The 25,514-nt window shown below is 47.1% G+C and overlaps 1 protein-coding gene and 1 pseudogene across 1 annotated transcript; both read left to right on the top strand.

The window, feature by feature from the left end:
* The first annotated feature begins 2,283 nt into the window (after positions 1 to 2,283).
* On the top strand, positions 2,284 to 11,769 carry LOC125367964 (vomeronasal type-2 receptor 26-like). Its single transcript, XM_048368730.1, has 6 exons — positions 2,284 to 2,486; positions 2,760 to 3,051; positions 5,028 to 5,825; positions 7,645 to 7,884; positions 9,090 to 9,213; positions 10,871 to 11,769. The coding sequence occupies exons 1-6, from the start codon at positions 2,284 to 2,286 to the stop codon at positions 11,767 to 11,769; spliced, it is 2,556 nt and encodes an 851-aa protein (XP_048224687.1).
* A 4,294-nt stretch (positions 11,770 to 16,063) lies between these two features.
* LOC125367976 lies at positions 16,064 to 24,418 on the top strand (annotated as a pseudogene).
* Positions 24,419 to 25,514: the final 1,096 nt, after the last annotated feature.

Below are 25,514 nucleotides of genomic sequence, written 5' to 3'. Positions count from 1 at the left end.
ACTCACTGTTCCCAACAGCCATATCTTACTCCTGTCCATGCTGCAGACCCCGCTGATTCATCTCCCCTTCCCTTGTCCCTGAGAACTTTTGGAGAAGAGAGCCTGAGACTAAAGCCACATGTGATGCACACGTCCCTGACTAACACAGTTGGCCGAGTCCTGGAACTCCTCAGTCAAAATAACACTGCTCATCTGCCCCACACACATCTCACCCCACTTATATCTGCCCCCTCTCCAACTTTACTCTTTCTGCATAATATTTTAAGAGCCCTAGTTGAAAGGGTGTGTGTGCCATTTCCCCTTCAGCCATGTGGAAGGAGACTTGGTTGCCCTTCCCATGCTTCACTCCCAAATAAAGCCTGTTGATCTATCGAGTTTGCTTTCTGCACTTTCCTTATTCTGATAACCTCATTGCTTAGTTTCCATATAGGAAAAACAGACATTATGTCTATTGGTCCCTGATGTTTGACACATGGTCATTAGCTATTCTCTTTGTAGTTATTGCTGAACTATTTCACAATTCAGAAGCCTTGTATAAGGGGACACTTGTTTATGGGGTGCTGTTGTGATCTCTACAAGCTGGGAGTCTGAGGCAGGAGGACAATGCATTGGAGCCTGTCTATCTGGAGACTCTCCAAAACAAAAACAAGTATAAAGGAGTAAGGAGGCCATGATAATACTGACCATGAGAACGGTTCCCTTCAGGACCAGCCTGGTCCAGGAGAATTGCAGCTGGGAAGGTGTCAAGTGGAGAACAGCTTTGCAATTCTTCAAAGGAGAAACAAAGACTTATCCTGTCTGCTAGAATTTCCACTGTTATGTAGACAGAAATAAAATGGAAAATGTGTTACCATGAACTGTCAGTGAGACTTCAAAGAAGAATTGTTTACAAGCTGAACTACAGAAATACCTGTGTTTAACACTGATGAATGAATACATCAAACATGGCCTGTCCTTCAGTGGAGAGTTAATTCTCAATACAAAAGAAATGCAATGGTAATACAGGGTTCAAAATGTAGACTCCAAAACTAGTGTAGCAATGCCAGCTTGGGGAGGTCTTTCCTGAACTGCCTGAAATGGGCCAGCTATTGTGGAGGTTGTGGTGATAGGATTACTTGAGTTTGTGAGTTCCAGTCCACCCCAAGAAATAGCAAACAATCCCCAAACATAAAACCCCAAATCATACTACCAGCAAAAAAAACTACCAAGAAAGCAGAATTAGGCTTAGTTAAATTTGAATTTTAGGTAATTGAATAAAAAAAAATTTAGAACAACAATGTCCCAGTGGAATATTTATGTTGCTAAGTATACATAGTAAATTACAACTAATTTTACCATAGGAAACTATTAAGTATTAGTAGTGTTCTTATAATCGTCTCTTGGTGTATATATGGATCAAACACAGAATTACAACACCAAAACTTCTCTTACTAGTAGCATTTTATAGTATAAGTACATTCTAATGGTCCACTTGGGATATTTACTGCAAATCATTCATCTGATCATGTAATATAGATGGGAACATAGCAGATGATTGGAGAAAGCTGTGTGGCTCTGGCTGAGACTGAGAGCAGAATGGCTGGAAATGGCAGCAGGAGGTGTGAACTATGGAAGGGGATGTGGGCCAGTTCAGGGCTGGCATGTCCACTGGGCAGGGTTTCTTGTGTGCCTGTGTGTCCCAGACCTTCTGAGAACCAAGGCTGGGAGCCCATCACTGTGCTGGGCAGTTACTCTTAGCCAGGTTTCTTTGCCCTGTCTGACTTTGGCCCCTTTGGCCATAGCGATGCATCCACTCAGCTTGAACGACCTGCTTGGGCTGAACTTGACTTCTCCTAGCTGAGAACTTCATGGTGGCTTCAGGCCATCTCCAGCTTGGGCAAAATCCATGTCTCCAGAAAGTGCTGTCAGGGGAGACACCGACGTTAGGGACAGTACCCCTAGTACTCTCCTGGGACCTGTCCGAAGAAATCTTAGCATGGTTGATGGGAGGCTTGTGGTTGGCCACACTGGAGTATAGTCAGGCCCCATGATCTCTGTTTTTGACATCTGAAGTTGATGCCCAGGGCAATGCGGTAATAAAACCACAGGTGAAGGAAGTCAAACTTTTAATGATCTTGGGATTTGGTGGCCATTCAGCCCCAGCTGAGGATCCTGCTCTCCCCATGGTCTGCAGTTTTTAGCATGGCCCAAGCCCCTTGTCAGTGGAGAGCAAAGACCCTGATAAAAGCCTCTGTCACCGCTGGGCCTGGCCCTAGATGGGGACTATCTTGCTTCCCTTCAGGCATGTGGCTGTGCATCCTGCTCCCCACTTTGCTGGGCTTGCTCTCTGAGTCTGCACTTTGTGCACCAACAGGCTTGCCAGGGAAGAGTCCCCGCTTTGACCGTCCAGGGGATGTGGTGGTGGGAGCCAGTTTCCCTATAATTCGCTTCCATAATATCACCTTGTTGGATTTCACGTCCCCACCAGCTGGCCTGGTGCATTCACAGTAAGTGCTTTGTGAGGTGGAGTGATGAAGGCTGAGGGAACCTGCACAGGGGGCCATGGAGACTTGGGGTGGCTGATCCTCAGAATCTCAGCCTGGTGGCCAGGGTCATCTGCCTCTGAATTCTATGGGTCTGTGAGTCCCCTTCCTTCCTTAGCTTTTCTGTACTTTCTTTCTCTGCTTTTTTCTCCCCTCCCTTCCTCCCACTGTCCCTTTCTCTCTACCCTCTTTCCTCCTTCCCTCCCCCCTCCTTTTCTTCCTTCCTTTTTCTCACAGGGTTTCCCTGTGGGGATACTTGGTGGCTCAAGGTTTTGTTTTTGCCATTGAGGAGATTAACAGGAGCGTCCAGCTGTTGCCCAATCTGACCTTGGGCTTCTCCATCCGCAACTCTGGGGACTTGGTGCATAGAAGCCTCCATGAGACCATGGGCTTTCTCACAGGGCAGGAGGAGCCGGTCCCCAACTACTCCTGTGGATCTGGTCCCCCCAAAGCTGCTATGGTGGGAGAAACACGGTCCACCCTGTCTGTGTCCATGGCCAGGCTTCTCGGTCTGTACAAGTTTCCCCAGGTGAGTCCTCCTGAAAGTCTCTCCCCAGTAGAGATGATGATGGTGAGTGGTGTGAGAGAGATGGGGACCAGGCTCCCTGTCATCTCAGTCCCTACAGGGCAAGATTCTCCTCGGAAGAACCTCATTTTGAGAGAACTGTAATCCTATTGCGTTTATGTGAAAACAGGTTAAGAGTAGAACAGGGAGAGGTCTAGGTGCTCTGGTGGCGTGATGCTGGAGCTGTGGTTTGAGTCCAGAACCCAGTCTTATGCCCTCAGCTTTCTCTGTACCTCACTGATTTTTCTGGCTCAGGCCCTTGCTTTCAAATCCACAGTAGCTTTTGCATCATACTCCCACTTAAGCTCTTATTATCATATGGCTTGTATTACTGGGTGCTGAACTTGGACCTTGCACTTGCTAAGAAAATGCTGTACTACTAAACCCTACCTAGTTTTTTTTTTTTCTTTTTTTGCTTGTGGGCTTATGCTGATCTTGGGGCTTGAAGTCAGGTCTAGGTATTGTCCGTGAGTTTTGTTGATCAAGGCTATTGCTCTACCACTTAAGCCATAGATCCACTAATAACTTTTGGGAAGTTTGTTGGCGATAAGAGTCTCAAGCCCCAAACTTCCATCTTTGGATTTCAGATTCCTGGGTAGCTAGGAGTAAAGGTGTGAGGCACCATGGCCAGGCTTTCTTTTGTTTTTGTAATAGAGCCCTGTACTTTTCCTACATCAGACTCCTCAGTGGCTAAGATTTTAGGCATGTCCCTTTAGACCTAGCTTATTTTTTAGACAGGGTGTTTATATCTTTTTGCCTTCAGTGGAATTCACCCACAACCCTCCTTTCTCTCCCTGTAGCACATAGCATATCAGAGAATATAGGGAGGTTCCACCACATGCAGCTTGGTGTATATATGTTTATATATATATATATATGATTTGTATATGTGATATAGATCATGTATGCACGCTATATCTTATGTATTTTGTGGTAGAACTAAAACTTGAACTCGGGACCTACTGTTCTCATGTACTCATTTGGCTTTTTCTCAAGGGTGGCACTCTACCATGTAGCCTCTGTTTCTGTCCTTTTGCTGGTTAATTGAAGACAAGCCTCATGGACTTTCTTTTACCGGCTGGCTTTGAACCACAATCCTCAGGTTTCCTATGAAGTTAGGATTACAGGCACGAGCCACTGGTACCTAGGACGTAGCCTCTTTCCTTTTCTGAGAGTAAAACATTATTCACTCAGAAAATAAATACACATCCATTCCAAATGTGTGGAGTCTGTGTATCTCCATTGTGCATCTTTGATATTGGTCAGGAGAAAGCAGATACACTGAACATGCCTGTTATAAATCAAAATTCTCTTTCTCCTTCTAGGTACATGGTGTAGTCTCTTACTTGACAAACTGACATACAAGTGGGAACTGGCAAACCAGAGTCCTTGGCATCTCTCATGCCAGGTAGATTACAAAATGGATAGACAGTAGGTTGTCACAAAGATTTTCACCACGTGTGAGCAGTGAGTGAAGTGCCAGTTGAGGTGCTTGTTGAAAATTCAACATTTTCAAAAGCATCAACTGGAGGAGTGTATGGTAGAGCTGGGCCTTGCTCCTCAACATTTCAAAATGAGAGTTGTTATAGGCAGGAAGATAACTAGAAGTACTGAACTGGAACATCTTTGCAAACCAGCCCATACATTGACAAGCTATAGAGATAGGTTGAGCTGGTTCAGGTGACAGCAAGGCCTCAGGTTCTGGGAGATGGTGGAGCTTGAGCTCTACTCTATGAGGGTGAGCTGTGGCCCCACTGCAGAGGAGCCCATATATTCTTGTGACTCGGGCCTTGTGGCACAGACTTCAGGCATCCCACTTGTGAAGTCTGGGTAAGCTGGTTCCCCTGTTGTCCTTGTTACCTTCCTTGCCGTGTATATATCTTATCCATACTTGTGTTCTGTTTCTATCCTTCTCCTGTTGCCTGGCCCTTCCCTAATAGATCAGCTATGCATCCACATTGCCAGTCCTCAGTGACAAGACTCAGTTCCCTTCCTTCTTCCGGACCGTGGCCAGTGACCTAACGTCCTTCCGAGCAGTGATTGAGCTGGTGATCCATTTCAGATGGTCCTGGGTGGGCATCCTGGCCCAGGATGATGACTTTGGGCAGCAGGCCAGCTCTCTGGTCACCCAGGAGCTCAGCCAGCCTGGTGTCTGCATTGAGTTCAACTTCCAAGTCCCTTCCCAGAGATCTCTGGAGAAGACTCAATTAATTGCGCAGAAGATGCAGAGATGCACAGCCACTGTTGTTGTGGTCTTTGTGAACAACTCCAATTTTGAGCTCATCCTGCAGGGCTTGCTGCGCCTTGGTATCAAAGGCCGGGTCTGGGTAAGCCCGGATACGCTGCACATGACTATTGCCTTGTCCTTGCCTGGTATTGGGCAGGTCCTACAGAGTTCATTTGGTCTTTCGTATCACAGAAACCAGATGCCTGATTTACCTGAGTTCCTTGCTGGCCTTCACCCCAGCAGGACCCCAGAGGACATGTTCATAGAGGGGTTCTGGGAGGCCACCTTTCGATGTTTATGGCCCCATGGGAACACCACCCTGGCAGAGGGTGTCCGTTTCTGCTCAGGTAATGAGAGTTTGGCAGGCAAGAAGCTTCCTTTCCAAGAAGTGATTAAATTTGATATTACTTACACAGCTGTCTACAACATTGCCCATGCCCTGCACAACATGGTAGACTGTGAGGACCAGGATGGGATGTGTGTAGATCCTGGGCACTTCCAGCCCTGGCAGGTAAGAGAGAAGTATGTGGGGTCTGGAATTCAGGGAGACTGGACAACAGGAACCTCAATCTGTCAGAGCTACTGTGGTAGGGCAAAGACAGTGAGGATGACCAATGCTTATTGCCTGGGAACATCTTAGCAGCAGATTTTCCTTGCCGTTTTGTTGGTCATCATGTTTGAACTCAAGGCCTGGTCATTGTCCCTGAACTCTTTTGTTCATAGCTAGCACTCTGCCACTTTGAGCCACAGAGGCCCTTCCAGTCTTCAAACTGTGATCCTCAAATCTCAGCTTCCTGTGTAGCTAGGATAGCAGTCTTGATCCATTGGTGCACGGCTTAGGAGCTTTTTGATAGAGTCTAGATCTATCCGTATGAACTCAGGATTCCAAGTGTAGTGGGTTGTGGGATTTTGCAAATACAAGCGGCTTTTCTGAAACAAAGTATGAGATATATAAAAAAAAAATGATTTTAAAAAACTGTGTCTCGGGGCTGGGGATATAGCCTAGTGGCAAGAGTGCCTGCCTCGGATACACGAGGCCCTAGGTTCTATTCCCCAGCACCACATATACAGAAAACGGCCAGAAGCGGCGCTGTGGCTCAAGAGGCAGAGTGCTAGCCTTGAGCGGGAAGAAGCCAGGGACAGTGCTCAGGCCCTGAGTCCAAGGCCCAGGACTGGCCAAAACAAAACAAAACCAAAAAAAAACTGTGTCTCACTGTTGAATTTTTGTTAACAAAACTGAATGTGTTTTAGGGGCTGGGAATTGTGGCTTAGTGGTAGAGTGCTTGCCTATCAGGCATGAAGCGCTGGGTTTGATTCATCAGTACCACATACACAGAAAAAGCTGCAAGTAATACAGTGGCTCACGTGGTAGAGCAGTACCCTTGAGCAAAAGATGCTCAGAGACAGCACCCAGGCCCTGAGTTCAAGCCCCAGGACTGGCAAAAAAAAAAAAAGGATATTTTAGTAGATGTGCTAAAGTATATCTTAGGCAAATAGATCATACCTTTACATATATGTGTATCCTATAGATGGGATGTGCTAATCCTAAAAAGGAATAATTACTGGCATTTCTTTGAGATAGTGTGGTGCTAAATAGCCTAGATTAGCCTTGAACTCACAGTCCTGTTTCCCCCTCCTGGGAAGTGTGGTCATAGGCACTGGCTACCATGCTGGGAAAGAGTCATACTTCTATTTAAAAACCCTGTTTGACAGGCCCTCCTGAGTTTCACTTGATAATTCACATTCTATGGATTTATCTCAACAAACTCATCCCAAACCAACACAAGAAAAATGAAATTTTAGGACGGTTGGGAATCTTCAGAAAGACGAAAGTGTTCCATAGGTGTGAGCATCTTTGGGTGTTAGCTGTCCATCCTAGACCTACTGGTTCTTTCTTCCTCCTTTCAGAATCAGGTGACCCATGTCACTAACTGCTATTGCCAAGGGAACCAGACCACATGGCTGTGGGGATCTTGTAGATGGGGAGAGCTGCTGGCCATCTTGCTGGGGTGTGGACTCCCCCTGGAGTGTGGTGGGAAGAGCACTTTGTGGCCATTGTGGTCTTCCCTCCCCTGAAAAATCATTGGAATGTTCATATTATGACTGCCTCAAAATAAAGATAATCAGAATAGGGGTTCATCATTTATTACAATTTCTTTCTTATTTCACAAGAAGTTAGCAAGGATATATTTGTTAGTCTTTAGAAGTGCCACAAGCTACCTATGCTTTCAGGTGCCTGGTGGCTAGCCGGTCTTGCCTGCACCACACCAGCTCCTCACAGTGCCCAGTGGCCTCTCATCATTGTGTACAATGGCACCTTCCTTCCCCAGCTTCTCCATTCCCTCAGGAAGGTGCACTTCAAGACTCCTGATGGCAGTGAAATTGTTTTTGATGCCAATGGGGATCTGGTTCCACAATTTGGCATTGTGCAGGGGCAGAAGACCCCTGGGGGTGTTTTCCAGTTGGCTCACATAGGCAAAATTGACCTTGGAGTTTCTTCGGGGAAGAGACTGTCCATCCACGTCAAGGAAAATGTTCAGGTGAGGTGGCTGGGTGTGAGTTCTATACCTGTCTTAGAATGTTAGAGTAAGATAGGAACTCAGGGGTGAGTTGTTGTTTTAGTATTAGGAACACAAAGTGGGCAGAGCTAGACTTTGGGTTAAGCATACTTCAGATTGGTAGTTTAGCAAAATGAAACCTTTAAAGAAGAGAGACATCCACTCACATCCAAATTGAAATAACATAGGCAGAACATTAGAATTAGAATCCATGTTTTGAGATGTATCCAAGATCTGTGAAGAGCCTCTGGAAGAGAGCTAGCCATGCTTACAGAATTCATTTAGCAACCATTTGGTTTCCATGTGGGGACAGATGTGTGTAGGTGCCTCATGGCCCAGGGCAGTGCTGCAGCTCTCTGGCTTTTGGCAGTAGGTGTGCAGCCCCCAGCTCTGCAACATTGACTAATTGTGGTTTCAGTGGCATCTGCAGTCAGCTCTGCAGAAGGTTTTCCATGCACAAGTCAAGTTCCCTTTGTAGTCTCCTGAAGTTTGGGCCAAGCATTCATGGGGTTCTGAATAGTTCCTGTGAGTGGGCTTGAGCTTGGAACGTTCTTCTGTGCCTTTTTTCCAGAGCGGAGGACAGAACTCAGGGCCTTGAGCTAGCCAGGCAGGTGCTCTTCCACTGAGCTAAATCCCAAGCCCTGTGCCTTAAAAAAAAAAAAAAAAAGCTGAGGACTTTCCCTTGCTAGGCAAGTGTTTTCCACTGAACTAAATTCCCAATCCTTATTCTCTTCCCTTTTCAAGTGAAGAACAAAAGTAGCATCCCACACTTGGCTCCAAGCCTTTCCCAAGCTTACTTCCATCCTCAAAATCCTTCCTTGTTTGCAAGTGCTGTGCCATTGTGCCAGAGGAGAAAAGGCATGCCCTGCAGGTCCCTGTAAGTAGGATATGTTGGCTGGGAAGTGTGTATGTGTGTGTGTGTGTGTGTGTGTGTGTGTGTGTGTGTGTGTGTTGCACATGTGCAGTTCTGCCTGTCTGGAAGAGATACTGAAAGTTACCAAGCCCCATTGTGTGGCTAGCTTTGCCCTGGTTATCCAGTTGACCCTGTGGTCACCTGTCTGGGAGATGCATGGATTCTCTTCCTTTGAGCTACATCTGCAGTCTGGTTTCTGTTGTGACAGAGATGGGAAGGCCCCCAGTGTATTTCTTAGTCAGATTCTGATCATCCCTGTGTCCGTTCCCCTGGCAGTCACTAATACCCTGCTCGCCATCATCAGATCCCCATCTCGGTGTGCAGCAGGAGCTGTCCTCCAGGGTTCAGCCAGGCCACAAGGAAGGGGGCCCCCCACTGCTGTTTTGATTGCAGACCCTGCCCTGAAGGACAGTTCTCAAATCAAACAGGTGAGTACAAGTGGAACTGTTATCCAAAGAGCCATCAGGCTCCGTGAAAACCTTCATTTGCCTACAGTGAACCACTGTGAAGCTTCCACTTCATTGTGCACCTTGCATGGAAATGTTGATCAAGAGCAAAGCAGGTGGGAGGCTGAGACTCTGAAAATCAAAGTGCAAGACCAGAAAGATGAAATCTCATGGGCTTTTCTCCCCAAGTAGAAATGTTTCCTATACCTGTCTTCACCTGTAGCTGAGCACAGTCCTGTCATTCTGAGCTACAGGAGAGGCTGAGATCACAAGGATGATGGTGGAAGTACATCCTACCGTGAAAGTCCATTTGATTCCATCTGTGTATAGGGGCCTCTGGAAATAGTGACATTTGCTATCTTAGCAATGATCTGAACCCAAAATAGAGAGATGGGTGCTCAGGCAGGTTGGGGCAGACACCCCAGAGCCAGCCATGCTTGGACGAAAGGGAGACGTATCTCAAAACTATTAAGCATAATACAAAGGTGGAGGCACGGCTTATAAGAGTGAGGACATGAGTTGCAACTCCAGTACTGCTCCATGCAAGCAGAGCATGCACTGTGTCCACTGCTCTACTGCCTCTAGTGGTCCGCTGTTCTTTTTGGAATTTTTTGTTGTTTATTATGGTGTGTGTGGGTCCTGGGGCATGAACTGGGATCCTGACACCATCTCTGAGTTTCTTTAGCCCACTGTACTGCTTGAGGGACAGCAGTTTGTTTTTTTTGTTTGTTTGTTTTTTTGGTTTTTTTGGTTTTGAATTGGAGATAAGTGTCTTATGAACTTGCCTGACTTGGCTGGCTTAGCATCATGATGCCAACATCTTAACCACCTAAGTAGCTAGGATTACAGTATGGGTCAACATTCAGTAGGTTCTTTTAATCTCCTAGAAGCAAAAATGTCTTCTTTCTGATTTACCCTTTCTTGTATATTATGGTTGTGAAACTCATCTTAATGTCTGGGTGGTAACACAATGGTGTGGTGTTAAGCAATAGGAATTTATTCTTATACCATTCTGGAGGCTGAAGTCTGAGCCCACATTGCAGCTGGTCTCTTCTAAGGCCTGTCTCCTGAGCTGGTAGATAGTTACCTCTCAGCTCATCTTGGGTTTTCCCTTTGTTTTAAAGGACAAATCCTCTGCTCTTCTGAAGACACTAGTCACCTGGAACCAGAGCTCACCCTAATGACTTCATTTAACTGTAATTACTTCCACTCCAATGTATTTTATTAGAGTCCCATTTTCAAATAAACCTGGATAGGACTAGAACAAATATATCTTTTCTTTTTTGATAGAGCTGAGCTAAACCCATCTGCCAATGAGGAGAGTTATAACCCTTACTTTCAGAAACAAACAAACAAACATGAAAAGAGGCCCTCATGAACTACTGTAATGGAGTGTACATTTTCCTGTCCCATTGGGTGCACTATCATAAATGCCAACATTTTTTACTAAGAAGAGACTGGATTGAGGGCATAGCTTATGTGCTTGGGCAAAGCACTGGGTACAATCAACAGTAAAAACAGAGAAATAATTCTTAAGTACATTAGTGGATATGAGGGTTTGGAGTATATGGACCAGACATTCACAGAACTAATTTTTTTTAATCACACTGAAGAAATGGTGTCTCTGTGTCTTCAACAGACATGAAGAGATGTCTCCTGTGCCTTGAGGATCACTACTCAAGCCCTACTCGAGACGGATGCCTACCCAAGACTGAGTCCTTCCTGGCCTTCGATGAGGCCCTGGGGTTCAGCCTGGCTGTGCTGTCACTCATGTTGGCTGGCCTGGCTGTGCTGGTCCTGGGGATATTCTGGAAGCACCAGGACAGTCCTGTGGTCAAGGCCAACAACCGGCCTCTCAGCTACTTACTCCTGGTTTCCCTGAGCCTGTGTGCCCTGTGTGCCTTGCTGTTCCTGGGCCAACCCACGGCTGCCACCTGCCTCCTGCGCCAGACCACCTTTGCTGTGGTGTTCACTGTGGCGGTGTCATCCATCCTGGCCAAGACCCTCACGGTGGTGCTGGCTTTCAGAATTACCAAGCCAAGGGCCAGGTTTCAGGTGTGCCTGGGCCCCAGCGCGTCTCCATGTGTTGTCCTGATGTCGTCCTTGGTCCAGGTGATTCTCTGTGCAGTCTGGCTGGGCACGTCCCCACCATTCCCAGGCAGGGACATGGCCTCTGAGCCCAGGCACATTGTTATCCAGTGCCAGGAGGGCTCTGGAGTGGCCTTCTACTGCGTGCTGGGTTACCTGGGCGTCCTGGCCATGGGGACCTTCTGTGTGGCCTTCCTGGCCCGGGGCCTGCCAGATGCCTTCAATGAGACCCAGTTCATCACCTTCAGCATGCTGCTGTTCTGCAGTGTCTGGACAGCCTTCCTGCCCCTGTACCACAGTGCTCGGGGCAAGTCCATGGTGGCTGTGGAGATCTTCTCCATTCTGGCCTCTACTACGGGACTGCTTGGTGGCATCTTCCTCCCCAAGTGCTACATCATCTTGCTGAAGCCTGAGCGCAACACCCTGACCTGGTTAAGGCAAGGACACTGAAGCTGAGCAGGAAGGCAGAGAGGCTCGGCATGGCAGCTGCCTCCCAAGGCCCTCACTCATAGTTCTGAATGGGGCTCACTGTTCTATATGGATGTGAAAGGACTTCAATGAGAGATGGGAAATGATGGAAAGTGATTTCATGTAAAGCACTCACTATTTCCAACAGCGATATCTAACTCCTGTCCATGATGCAGATCCCGCTGACTCATCTCCCCTTCCCTTGCCCCTGAGAAGTTTTGGAGAAGAGAGCCTGAGACTAAAGCCACATGTGATGAACATGTCCCTGACTAACACAGTCTGTTGAGTCCTGGAACTCCTCAGTCAAAATAAAATTGCTCATCTGCCCCACACACATCTCACCCCACTTATATCTGCCCCCTCCCCAACTTCACTCTTCCTGCATAATAGTTAAAGATCCCTTGTTGAAAGGGGGTGTGTGCCATTTCCCCTTCAGCCATGTGGAAGGAGACTTGGTTGCCCTTTCCAGGTTTCACTCCCAAATAAAGCCTGTTGATCTATCAAGTTTGCTTTCTGCCTTTCCTTATTCTGACAACCTCATGACTTACTTTCCCTATAGGAAAAACAGACACTATGTCTATTGGGTCCTGATGGTGGACACATGGTCATTAGCTATTCTCTTTGTAGTTATTGCTGAACTATTTCACAATTCAGAAGCCTTGTGTATGGGTTCACTTGTTTATGAGGTACTTTTGTGAACTCTACAAGCTGGGAGTCTGAGGCAGGAGGACAATGCACTGCAGCCTGGCTATCTAGAGGCTCTCCAAAACAAACACAATTAAAAATGGATAAGGAGGCCATGGTTGTGATGACCAAGAGAATGGTACCATTCAGGACCAGCTTGGTCCAGGAGAATTGCAGCTGGGAAGGTGTCAAGTGGAGAACAGCGTTGCAGTTCCTGAAAGGAGAAACACAGACTCATCCTGTCTGTTATAATTTCCAGTTATATAAACACATAATAAAATGGAAAACATGTTACCAGGAAGTGTCAGTGAGTGTTCACAAAAGAATAGTTTGCAAGCTCAACTATGAAAATAACCTGTATTTAGCACTGATAAATGATTACATGAAATGTGGCCTGTCCTTCAGTGGAGTGTTAATTCTCCATACAAAAGAAATGCAATAGTAATACTCCGTTCAAAGTGAAGATTCCAAACTAGTATAGCAATGCCAGCTTGATGAAGTCATAGCTGAATTGCGTAAATGGGCCAGGGCCCATTATCAGTCCTGAGCTAGTGTTTCTCCTGTACATTGTGCAGCAGAGCCATTGTCTAAGGTGACCCTCAAGAACGTTTCAATACAGGGATGACATGCACCTGTCAAACAGGTGGTGACTCGTGGCTGATGTCATCAGTCAGGATTCCAGTCAGATGCTGGCCCTTAGCAGTCAAGTGTTGGGCAGTTAAAAATTCAATTTGCTGTGCAGACTGAGTACTGTGGCTCCAGGGTGCAGGCCTCTTAGGGTGTAGTGAGGAACCTCTCTCCCTAAAGTCTATAGATGATGCCCAGAGTTATTATCCAGGCCACAATGTGGGGATGGAGACACAGGTGGAGCCAAAACTTTTTAATGGACGTGGGATTTCATGGCCACTCAGGATCACTCAGCACCTCCATTCTCCCCACAGTCTGCCAAGTTCCCAGTGTGGCGCCCACTCCAATGTCCAGGTGGAAGATGTAATCCTAAATAAGAGCCTTGGTCACCATGGACCTGGGCCCTCAGAGGAGCTGCCACATCCATGGCTGTCCAGGCCACTATCAGGCTTGCGGCTATGTATCTTGCTTCTGGCCTTCCTGGGGTCTCTGTCTGATGCTGAGTTATTTGGACACACAGGGTGGTGTTCGCCAGGGAGGAGCCCTCGTTTTGACCGCCTTGGGGATGTGGAGGTGGCTGGGAGCTTCAGCATCTTTCATTTCTATGATGTCACCTCATTGGATTTCACGGCTCCGCCAGCTGGGCGGCCCTACTCAAGGTCAGTGCTGGCTGTGCTGGGGGTTCTGAGTGCTGAGGGCACCGGAATGCCTGGAGACTGGGAGGAGTGGTCCTGGAACCCAGAGGGATGGCAAGTGCTGCCCCCACTGTCTCCCTCCTGTCCTCGGCATCATTCTGTCAGGCCCTGAGCACTGTCCCTGTGCCTTTTTGCTCAAGGCTAGCGCTCTGCCACTTTGAGCCAGAGTGCCACCTCTACTTTTCTGTTGGTTAATTGGAGATAAGACTGCCACTGACTTTGTTTCCTGGACTGGGTTTGAACTGTGATCTACAGATCTCAGCCCCTGGACCAATTAATATTCCAGGCATGACCACCATTGCCTGGCTTCTGTCTTTGCTTTCTTGTTTGTACAAGACTCTGAAATGTGTGCTCCTTTCATGTGGCTGGCTGTGCTGCCTGGAGTTCAGGTTAGGTAGAAATACTTGTGTCTCGTGGCCTACCCTGGATGTTTAGCACAAGGTTTAGGTGGATGTGTTTGTTGAGTGAACCCATGTGGGATGTCTCCATCTCTGCATAGATCCTCAACCCTTGGTTTCCCCCCTACCTGCAATTCTTTTGCCAATTTCCCCCCTGGGTTTTCCAACTTTTCTAGACAGCCAGAGATTGCAGGACAGCCCTTTTGGCCTATTTTGAAATGTAGGCTGAACTTGATTCAGAATTTGCCAGAGTTGGAAGTAGTGCTGTGGCTCAAGTTGTAGAGAGCTAGCCTTGAGTACAAGGGGGCTCACGGGTTGCACCCACTTCCTGAGTTCAAGCTCCACCACTGATATAAAAAAGAAATAAAGAGAAAGAAATTTCCAGCATGTCTGGATATGTATCAAACAAGTAATTCCTCCTGGCTTGTGGGAGGCTGAGGAGCTGGCATCAGAAAGTCGAAGATCGCAGGGAGTATTCAGTGAACGAAACTAAAAAAACCCCAAAATATAAAAATGCATGAAGTATTACCCAAAACATCTAGACCTGCTTCGTATTAGCACCAGTGCACCTGAGAGTGCCAGTTCCACACTCTCACTACTTGTTTTTTTATTTTATTTTTGACAGCAGCAAGGATTAATGGGCCCACAGACAATGCTAGGCAATGCTCTCCCAGATCAATAAGTTATCATTCATGGGATTAATAATAATACATGTGTTGGGGTTATGACCTAGTGGCATGAGTGCTTGTATCATATACGTGAAGCCCTGGGTTCGATTCCCCAGCAGTGCATATACAGAAAAATGACCAGAAGTGGCTCTGTGGCTCAAGTGGAAGAGTGCTAGCCTTGAGAAAAAAAAAAAAAAAAGAAGCCAGGGATAGTGCTCAGGCCATGAGTCCAAGCCCCAGGATTGGCAATATAAATAATAAAGCATAAAGTTGTATATATGCATATATATGTACATTATGGAATGATGAAATCTATTTGTCACATATTGGTCACTTTACATACTACTGTCTCATTTTTTGTGTGCTTTTTACTACTTTTTGAATGCAAAGGTGATGTACAGAGGGGTTGCAGGTACATAAGTAAGGTCTTGAGTGCATTTGTTTTTTGAACAGTGTTAACCCCTCCCTCATTTTCTTCCATTATCACCCCACACACTAGTGTCCTTCTGTAATGGGAACATTTGACTCTGTCGCTCAGAAACTCTGAAATGAACATGGGTGCGTAGTAATTGATCACCACGCTGTGCAAGGGGACGGAAGCGTGTGCTCCTGCCTCAGGAGACCTGGCCCACTTGGGTATGTCTCTCACACCTCTTCTCCTTCTTGTTGTTCTGAATGCTGCTGCTCTGCACCTCCACACACATCCTCGTGGGGATGTGGCTTCATGCCTTTTATGCATGTGCTCAAATCCCGATGGTACGCTGACTGTAAATGCCCTTTCTCCATCTGTGCTGTTCTTTTTGTGTGGATCCTGGGGCTGGAACTCAGGACCTGGGTGCTGTCCCTTAGCTTCTTTTGCTCAAGGTGAGCTCTCTACCACTTGAGCAACAGCACCAATTCTAGCTTTTTTGGATAGTTAATTGGAGGTGTGTCATGGACTTTCTTGCCCAGGCTGGCTTTGAACCATGATCCTTAGATCTCACCCTGCTGAGTAATTTGGTTTACAGGTGAGGCACTGGTATGCAGCCTGCCCTTGTCTTCATGGTAAATGTGAGCATTTCTTTCCCCCAGCATTTCCAATTGGGGCTACTGGGTGGCCCAAAGTTTCGTCTTTGCCATTGAGGAGATCAACAGGAACATCCACCTGTTGCCCAATCTGACCTTGGGCTTCTCCATCTGCAACTCTGGGGACTCAGTACACGGAGCTCTCCATGAGACCATGGGCTTCCTCACGGGGCAGGAGGAGCCAGTCCCCAACTACTTCTGTGGGTCTGGTTCCCCCAAAGTTGCCGTGGTGGGGGACATAAGGTCTGCCCTGTCTGTGTCCATGGCCAGACTTCTTGGGTTGTACAAGTTTCCCCAGGGGAGCCCTCCTCATGGTCTCCCCCCAGTAGGATTGTGACAGGGAGCTGTGTGATGAAGGTGGGGAGGAAACTGAGAGATTTTCTGTGGCACCAGGTGACTGTGATTGCACTTCCTGCCAAGCAAAGTTCTCCCTGGCAGAGCCTCATTCGAGGGGGTGTGTGGGTAGAATGGTAGATCCAATATCAACTCTTGTTTACCCTTTTGCCCCAATTCCCATGGCCCCTGTGCTAGCGAGGTCTTCACTACTGTGACAAGATCCCTGGGAGAGGCAACTTAAAGGAGAGATTAACCCTGCTTTTGATTTGTCTGGTTTATTGCCCGTTGCTGGCTCAGATGTTTCTATGTCTACGGTGATGCAGAGCCTCAGGTGCAGGGGGTGTTGGAACAGGAAGCTCACTTCACACTGACTGGGAAGCAGAGAGGCAGAAGCAAAAGGAGCAACTGAGAGCAAGATTCAACTTGCAAGCTGCAGCCTGTGGCCTGCTCTCCCTGACTAGGCCCGGCCCCTACTATCCACCACGCCAAATGCCATATTTGAAATCATCAAAGAATTATTCCATTGATTTCTCCAGAGCCCTGAGAGTCCAAACCTTCCCCAAAGCCTGACAGCTGCCATCTAAGGTCCCTGACAGGGGCCTTCACCTGGCCTCTGGTGGCAGAAGCGGGCGATCAGACAAAGAGAGTTAGACAGTCACCCCAGTTGCAGTCTAAGCAGTTCCTCTGACCCCTGGCCATGGCATGAGAGAAAAAAGAATCCCTGCTGGGCACAGCTCCAAGGGCCTAATCTGTTTGGCACATTACATGGTCTTTTCCTGAAAAATCAATGAAACATTTGAAACTTAGGTAACCAGAGATCCTGATATCTCTCATACCTCGTAGATCCCATAAGGCTAGATGTCAAGGCCTGGTTCTAAATCATTCAGAGCATCACCTCCAAGAACTCATGAAAGGGCTGGGAATATGGCCTAGTGGCAAGAGTATTTGCCTCGTATACATGAAGCCCTGGGTTCATTTCTCAGCACCACATTTATAGAAAACGGCCAGAGGTGGAACTATGGCTCAAGTGGCAGAGTGCTAGCCTTGAGCAAAAGGAAGCCAGGGACAGAGCTCAGGCCCTGAGTCCAAGGCCCGGGACTGACAAAAAAAGAAAGAAAGAAAGAGAAGAACTCATGAAAGCCCTCTTAGAATGAGGAAGAACACAGCAAAGATTAATCTGAATAGTGAGTGAGGGACATGGAGGTTGATGGTGCTGGTTAAAGGTCAGTGTTTTCAAAAGGTCAGTATTTTCAAAAGTATTAACTAAGTCTTTGGTGAGACAGGACTTTGCAATTCAGAAATGCATGGCAAGGATTGTCATTAGCCGGAGATGGTTAGAGATGCAGGTGTCAAGACTTCCTTCCTAGCAAGTCCCATGCTTTCACAAGGCCTTGGTGAGCCTCAGGTACTGGGTGGAGACATCTGATGGCAGCCCTGTGATTCCTAAGAGGTGATTGTGTTCTAGTCCATGGTTCATGGGAGCTAACCATGTTCCAGTTCATGGTTCCTAGGAGGCTGTAGAACTCATAGCAACAAAGCTTGGAATCCCTGGGCAGCCATGCATTGCAGGCAAGTCCTCCACTCTTGCTCTGTTCCTGCCCCTGTTTAAATCTTACAATCAGCCAATACCTGCACCCTGGTTCTCATCTCCTCTCCCTATTGCTTGGGCCTTCCCTGACAGATCAGTTACTCATCTACACTGCCATTCCTCAGTGACAAGAATCAATTCCCTTCCTTCCTCCGGACCATACCCAGTGATATCATGTTTACCCCAGCAGTGAATCAGCTGGTGATCCATTTTCCATGGCACTGGGTGGGCATCCTGGCCCAAGATGATGACTTTGGGCAGCAGGCCAGCTCTCTGGCCACCCAGGAGCTCAGCCAGGCTGGTGCCTGTGTTGAGTTCAACTTCCAAGTCCCTTCCCAGACATCTCTGCAGAAGACTCCATCAGTTGTACAGAATATTCAGAGATGCACCACCACTGTTATTGTGTTCATTGTGAACAACTCCAATTTTCAGCTCATCATGCTGGGCTTGCTGAAACTTGGTATCAAGGGCTGTGTCTAGGTAAGCCCACATACACAGCACATGGCTAATGCACTGACTGTGCCAGGTGTCTCCAATTTATTATATGGCGCATTTGGCCTTCTGCATCACAGCAACCCAGTACACGGTTCCAGGAGTTCCTTGCTGGCCTTTACTCCAGTGGACATGTCCATGGAGGGGTTCTGGGAGGCCACCTTTCAATGTACATGGCCACACAGGAACACCACACTGGCAAAGGGTGACCAGTTCTGCTCAGGTACTGAGAGTATGAGAGGCCAGGAGCTTACTTTCCAGGAAGTGAGTCAAAGTGATTTCGTCTACATGGCTGTCTACAGCATTGCCCGTGCCCTGCACACCCGACTAGCCTAGGAGGACCGGGATGGGACGTGTGCAGATTCTGGGCACTTCCAGCCCTGGCAGGTGAGAGAGCAATGTGTGGAGTTGGTGATTTGGGGAGGATGGACAACAGGACCCTCAATCAGAGACTGGGCTCTTCAGCAAGGATGTTTATGCTGTAAAATTGGGTTTCAATTGAATGTGTCAGATGCATGTTGAGTAAAATGCATCTTTCAAATTGACTTTATATTTCTTTCTTTCTTTTTTGCTAGTACTGGCGCTTGAACTCAGGGCCTGAGCACTGTCCCTGGCTTCTTTTTGCTCAAGGCTAGCACTCTGCCTCTTGAGCCACAGCACCACTTCCAGCTTTTTCTGTTTTTGTGGTGCTGAGGCATTGAACCCAGGGCTTCATGCATGTTGGGTAAGCACTCTACTCTAAGCCACATTCCTAGCCCTTTATATTTTTTTATTTATGTTTGTTTTTATTTAGTTGTGAAAAGTAGTTTTGATTCCAGAAGTCAAGTTAATAATTTTGTTCAATTGCACTGTTACAGGAGAACTCCAAGGGATTGGCTAGGTCTCTCCCTCCTTTCCTCCTTCTCCTCTCTCCTCTTCTTTTGTTTTTCTTTGTCCTTCAGGACCTGAGCTCTGTCCCCAAGTGCTTTTGCTCAAGGCTAGCACTCTTCCACTTTCAGCCCCAGTGCCACCTCTGGTTTTTCTGGTGGTTAACTAGAGAGAAGTCTTATGGACTTTTCTGCCTGAGCTGGCTTTGAACCTCAAGCCTCAGATCTCAGGCTCCTGAGCAACTAAGATTACAGGCATGAGCCACCAGTGCCTGACTCAGAAAAATATTTGAGTTCTGCTTTATGAGAAAGGTAAGCATAACCTAAATTATTATTCATGAAAATTCCTAATTTCATGAGTTAGCAAAAATCCTTTTGTGAGTCTCTGCAAATGCCACAGGCTATCTATTATCCTGTATGCCTGGTGGAGAGCTGGCCTTGTCTGCAGCCACGCCAGCTCCTCACAGTGGCCAGTGGTCATCACCATTGTCTACAATAGCACCTTCCTTCCCCAGCTTCTCTATTCCCTCAGGAAGGTGCACTTCAAGACTCCTGATGGCAGCGAGATTCTGTTTTATGCTGACGGTGATCTGGTTATACAATTTGACATTGTGTGGTGGCAGAAGACCTCTGAAGGCACATTCTGCCCCACTCACATAGGCAAGATTGACCCACGAGTGTCTTCGGGGAACAGAATATCCATCCACTTGCAGGAAGATGTCCAGGTGAGAGGGCTGGTGTATGGGTGGTCCTGTCCTGCTGGGTTAGGAGAGAAATCAGAGGCCAGTGGCGCTTGTCCCTATCTGTTGCATCAAGTTGATATAGCTCTAAGATGGGCTCAGCATAACTCAATGCTGATATTTAGCCATACTTGGAGGACAGTCTTTTATTCAGCATCATAAATTGAAACACCAGAGGCAAGAAATTTGAATTACAACCTGCATCTTGAGCTTTGTTTAGATTATTTCACTGTGTCTATATTTAGGATCAGTTCTGTGAAGATGCACACAGCGTACCTGAGAAGAAAGCCATATATTTCTTCAAGCACATCCTCAGGTTTCATGTGGGAGACAGGCTGAACAGGCCTTCTGCTTTGATGAAATTTTGTATTGTGTGTAGGGTCCGGTGTATCTTGCTGTCTTCCCTTGTCCAGAACAAACTTCCAGCTCTCTTAGTGGGTGTGTGTGCCCTCGCGCAACCTTGCCAAATTTGGTGCCTGGCAGTGTGTCAATGTTAGTTGGTGTTAGCAAAAAGAGCCAGGTTCCCACTGGTGAACTCCCCCAACCCAAGGGACATGGGCTGTCTGTTGTCAGACATGCTGAAAATACTTTTCCATGTACAGCAGCCATGGAGAGTGTTCTGGTTTTCTGAGTTAACAAGGAAAACAGCAGTGCACTCTTCTGTTAGAAGACTTTTTCATTGGGCAATGGTGGCCCACACCTGTAATCCTAGCTAGTACTCAGGAGGCTGTGACCTGAGGATCTCAGTTCAGAGCCACTGTGGGCAAGGAAGTCCACGAGAATCTTATCTCCAATTAAAAGTTGAAGTGGTGCGGTCTCTTGAGTGGTAGAGTGCTCACCTTGAGCTGTCCCTATAGCGCTCATGTCCAGAGTTTAAGCCCCATGACCAACCAAAAAAAACCCAAAACCAAACTGTCTTACCTCTTCTCCCTTCCTATACACCTCTTGAGAGCTTTTCCAAGGGACATGGGGCTATCTACTTACTGTTTGTCTGTGGATAGAAGTGGGGGAGCCAATGGCTGGAGAAGGCCATGTTTTTGAGGGTGTAGATTAATGTTTGTGTGTGTGTGTGTGTGTGTGTGTGTGTTCAAGTGTATGAAGACAGCACTTACTTTTTTAACTATGAAAAGCTTCACAAATATGCATGTCTTCCTTGTCCCAGGGGTCATATTAACCTCTGTATTATATTACTTTCATTATGTGTTCCTGAAGTGACCATTGAGTACCTGAAATTCTCTGTAGAACAATCAAGGCTCCCTGTTCAGCTTTGCCATGGTCAGCCAGATCTCCCCCTCCTACACACACTGGTTTTATTCATCCCCTACATTTTGTGTTCCTCTCACATCTGTGTTTGGTGTGACACCAATGATACTTTCTGGAGAGCACCTTGTCTTATGGTTGGGAAGGAGTCTCATCTTCCTTTTGGTGCAGACAAAGGCCTGCCCCTGCTTCTGTGTTCCTGGACAGGCCTGATGGCCCTGTTCTTCATCCCCAGGTGCTTGGCTCTGTCTGCAATGGGAGCTGTCTTCCAGGGTTCAGCCAGACCCCCAAGCAGGGAGCCCCTCACTGCTGTTTCCATTGTAGCCCCTGCCCTGAGGGACAGTTTGCAAATGAAACAGGTGAGGATGTGAGGCACAGAGCCTCCAGATTTCATTTCCATCCACCAAGCCACTGCATATTCTCTGTTTAGCTGTGGACGTTGCATAGGAATTTTGCCCAGCATAGCACTCTTACTTTTTAGGCAAATGAACTGTATCGAATGTATAAATGCATGGATTGTAGTAGCTGAGCCTGGTGACATCCTTTATGATTATGAAGCAAAGTATGAGTGGACCCCACTGGTTCCCGACCCCTAGTAACCACTGCCCTACTTCTACCAAGTACATAGGTTTTGCCAAGTTTTTTGTGTTTGTGTGTGTGTGTGTGTGTGTGTGTGTGTGTGTGTGTGTGTGTGTGTGCTAGTCCTGGGGCTTGGACACAGGGCGTGAACACTATCCCTGGCTTCTTTTTGCTCAACCACTTGAGGCACAATGCCACTTCCCTTTTTTTCTTTTTTTTTTGGCCAGTCCTGGGCCTTGGACTCAGGCCCTGAGCACTGTCCCTGGCTTCTTCCCTCTCAAGGCTAGCACTCTGCCACTTGAGCCACAGCGCCGCTTCTGGCCGTTTTCTGTATATGTGGTGCTGGGGAATTGAACCTAGGGCCTCGTGTATCCGAGGCAGGCACTCTTGCCATTAGGCTATATCCCCAGCCCCCCTTTTTTTCTATATGTGTGATGCTGAGGAATCGAACCCAGGGCTTCATGTATGCAAGACAAGCACTGTACCACTAGGCCATATATCCCAGCCCCTTGTCAAGTTTTTAACTTTTGTAAGTGGAATTACACAATGAGGATTCTTTTGTATCTTGAATTCTCTTCTTCGAAGGATTTATGAGATGCCTCCTAGTGGTGGAGTGAGAACATGTGCTGTGGTGTTAAGCAACAGTGATTCATTCCGCTCTCCATGCCCCTCCCCACCCCCAAGTTCTGGAGGCTGGAAGGCTGAGATCCAGGTATCAGCAAGATTGGTTTCTTCTGAGGCCTGTGTTCTGGGCCTGCAGAGAGTCACCCTCTTCCTGTGTTCTCTGGCATCTGTGTGTCCATGTCTTGATTTTCCCTAATAAGGAAGCAGTCACATTGGATTGGGGACCACCTGAATGTCTTCATTGGACCTTTATTATTTTAGCTTCCCGTTTCCTACCTCCTAATACAGTTACACTCAGAGGTCAGGACTTCACCATAGTAATGTTCTTAAAAACTTTCAACTCAACTCAGTCCATAACATTTGAAAAGTAGAACAGTTATTGCAACTATTTGGGAGGAAATTAACCATTAAAGAGATTATATATACTGGGCTGATGCCTGTAGCTACTCAGGAGGCTGAGATCTGAAGATCACATTCAAATCCAGCCCAAACAAGTAAGCCCACGAGACTCTTATCTCCATTTAACTACCAGAACAATGGAAGTGCTGCTGTGGTTCAAAGTGGTAGAGTGCTACCCTTGAGTGAAAAAGCTCAGGAACACAATTCTAGGCCTGAGTTTAATCCCCATGCCTGACCCCTCCCCCCAAAACATCATATAAAGCATGGCTATAGGGTATGCCTTTTTCCTGTGCCTCTGTCCCTAATATCACCCATTCTGCTTCTTTTGATTCATAATAAATCATAACTCCATTAATGAGCATGAAATGCTTCCCATGTGTTCATGGGAAATCTCTCTCTACAGAACTGGTGTCAGCACTGTCAGTTACAGATATGGGGTCTCTATGTCTCCCACAGACATGAAGCGATGTCTCCTGTGCGCTGAGGATCAGTACTCAAACCCTACTCGAGACAGCTGCCTATCCAAGACTGAGTCCTTCCTGGCCTTCGATGGCTCCCTGAGGTTCAGCCTGGCTGTGGTGTCACTCTTGCTGGCTGGCCTGGCTCTGCTGGTCCTAAGATATTCTGGAAGCACCAGGACAGCCCTGTGGTCAAGGCCAACAACCGGCCTCTCAGCTACTTGCTCCTTGTTTCCCTGAGCCTGTGTGGCCTGTGTGCCTTGCTGTTCCTGGGCCAACCCACGGCTGCCACCTGCCTCCTGTGCCAGACTACCTTTTCTGTGGTGTTCACTGTGGCGGTCTCCTCCATCCTGGCCAAGACTCTGACTGTGGTGCTGGCTTTCAGAGTTACCAGGCCAAGGGACATGTTTCAGGTGTGCCTGGGCCCCAGCGCGTCTCCATGTGTTGTCCTGATGTCCTCCTTGGTCCAGGTGATTCTCTGTGCAGTCTGGCTGGGCACATCCCCACCATTCCCAGGCAGGGACATGGCCTCTGAGCCCAGGCACATTGTCATCCAGTGCCAGGAGGACTCTGAAGTGGCCTTCTACTGTGTGCTGGGTTACCTGGGCTTCCTGGCCATGGGGACCTTCTGTGTGGCCTTCCTGGCCCGGGGCCTGCCAGATGCCTTCAATGAGACCTAGTTCATCACCTTCAGCATGCTGCTGTTCTGCAATGTCTGGACAGCCTTCCTACCCCTGTACCATAGTGCTCGGGGCAAGTCCATGGTGGCTGTGGAGATCTTCTCCATCCTGGCCTCCACTGGGGGGCTTCTGGGTGGCATCTTCCTCCCCAAGTGCTACATCATCTTACTGAAGCCTGAGCGCTACACTTCAGTCCATTTGCATCCAAGACAGGGGCTCAGTGAGAAGGCAGAGGAAGGCGCTCTGGAGCAGGTATCTTTTACCTACAAAGCTTCATGAGTCAGGCCTTGTGGAAGGCATAGGGACCATGTGATTTTTGCTCATTACTTCTGGGTGGGTTAAAAGGAATTAATCAACTGATCAAGAGCTGATGCAAGTGGTTCAGGACACTACTACTAGATCAAGATGGTAGACACATGGATGATCATAAACCTTCAATGCATTTTGACTTTTATATATGGCTATGAAAGTATTAAAAAGTGAACGGTTAAAGGTTGAAATATCAGCCAATGATATACAAATATACTGATAGATTTTTCTTCTTTTAATAATTATATTATGGCCAGGTGCTGGTGGATCACATCTGTAAACCTAGCTACTCAGAAGGTTGAGATCTGGGGATGTCAGTTCAAAGCCAGCCCTGCAGGAAAGTCAGAGACTCTTATCTCTAATTAATTACCAGAAAACCAAAAGTGGAGCTATGGCTCAAAATAACAGCACTAGCCTTGAGCCAAAAAGCTCAGGGTAGCACCCAGTCCCTGAGTTCAATCCCAACAACCACCACCAGCAACAAAAAAGTACACTGTGGTTATGTTAAAAAAAAAACAAAAACAAACATTCTTACAGAATAATGATAGAATTATATAAAGTTTGGGCTCATTTTTTAGTTGATTAGTCATGAGACTAATTGATTAGCATAGAGACTCACTTTTCTCTGTTCTCATCTTTTGTTGTATGTCCCAAACTCACCATAATAAAAATGTTTTCTGGAAATTTTGTAATGAATTGCAAAAAACAAACAAACAAACAAACAAAAACTCATAAAAACACACAGGGCAGAGGATCTGCTAGTCAGGAACTTGGTAGGACTTATGTAGGGGGCACATCTCATTTCAGTTCCAATGCCAAGAGTGTCAGTGACTGTCCCCCCATCTTTTTTCTAGATGACAAAACTTCATGAAAACCTAAGTTATTGACCTAGGCTGAGCTCCAGAGCACTTTTGAGATGGGACAGTTTTAGAGGGGGAACCATGTATCATTTCAAACCCTATACATTGCTTTGGGGAGGTCCCCATGGAGAACAAGTTTTAGAAACAGCCTCTTCTTTCCTCAGTTACTGCTCCTTTTGTAGCATCTTTCTTCACTTGATCCTCAGAGGTGGAATTGTGGGTATTCCATTCACAGATTGCTTTCCTTCTCAATGTCCACTCTGTCCAAGCTCACCACCCTACCATTTGTGGGCCCCCTCAGCACCTTGCTCTTAAAACCTTACCTAACTAGTCGGTTTCCGACTCAAATTTAGTCTGTCCTACTTAACTTCATCACACACCTTCTAAGGGTCATTGCCC

The sequence above is a fragment of the Perognathus longimembris genome, chromosome 20, assembly GCF_023159225.1.
Source record: "Perognathus longimembris pacificus isolate PPM17 chromosome 20, ASM2315922v1, whole genome shotgun sequence".
NCBI lineage: Eukaryota > Metazoa > Chordata > Mammalia > Rodentia > Heteromyidae > Perognathus > Perognathus longimembris.
This window is presented reverse-complemented; position numbering and strand designations above follow the sequence as displayed.

What these genes read in the sequence shown, in the direction of transcription:
- LOC125367964 (XM_048368730.1), top strand. Translation starts at nt 2,284, where the DNA reads ATGTGGCTGTGCATCCTGCTCCCCACTTTGCTGGGCTTGCTCTCTGAG. An exon ending in GCTGGCCTGGTGCATTCACA is followed by an intron (nt 2,487 to 2,759) that starts GTAAGTGCTTTG and finishes TTTTTCTCACAG; the next exon opens with GGTTTCCCTGTGGGGATACT. An exon ending in GGCACTTCCAGCCCTGGCAG is followed by an intron (nt 5,826 to 7,644) that starts GTAAGAGAGAAG and finishes TTCCTTCCCCAG; the next exon opens with CTTCTCCATTCCCTCAGGAA.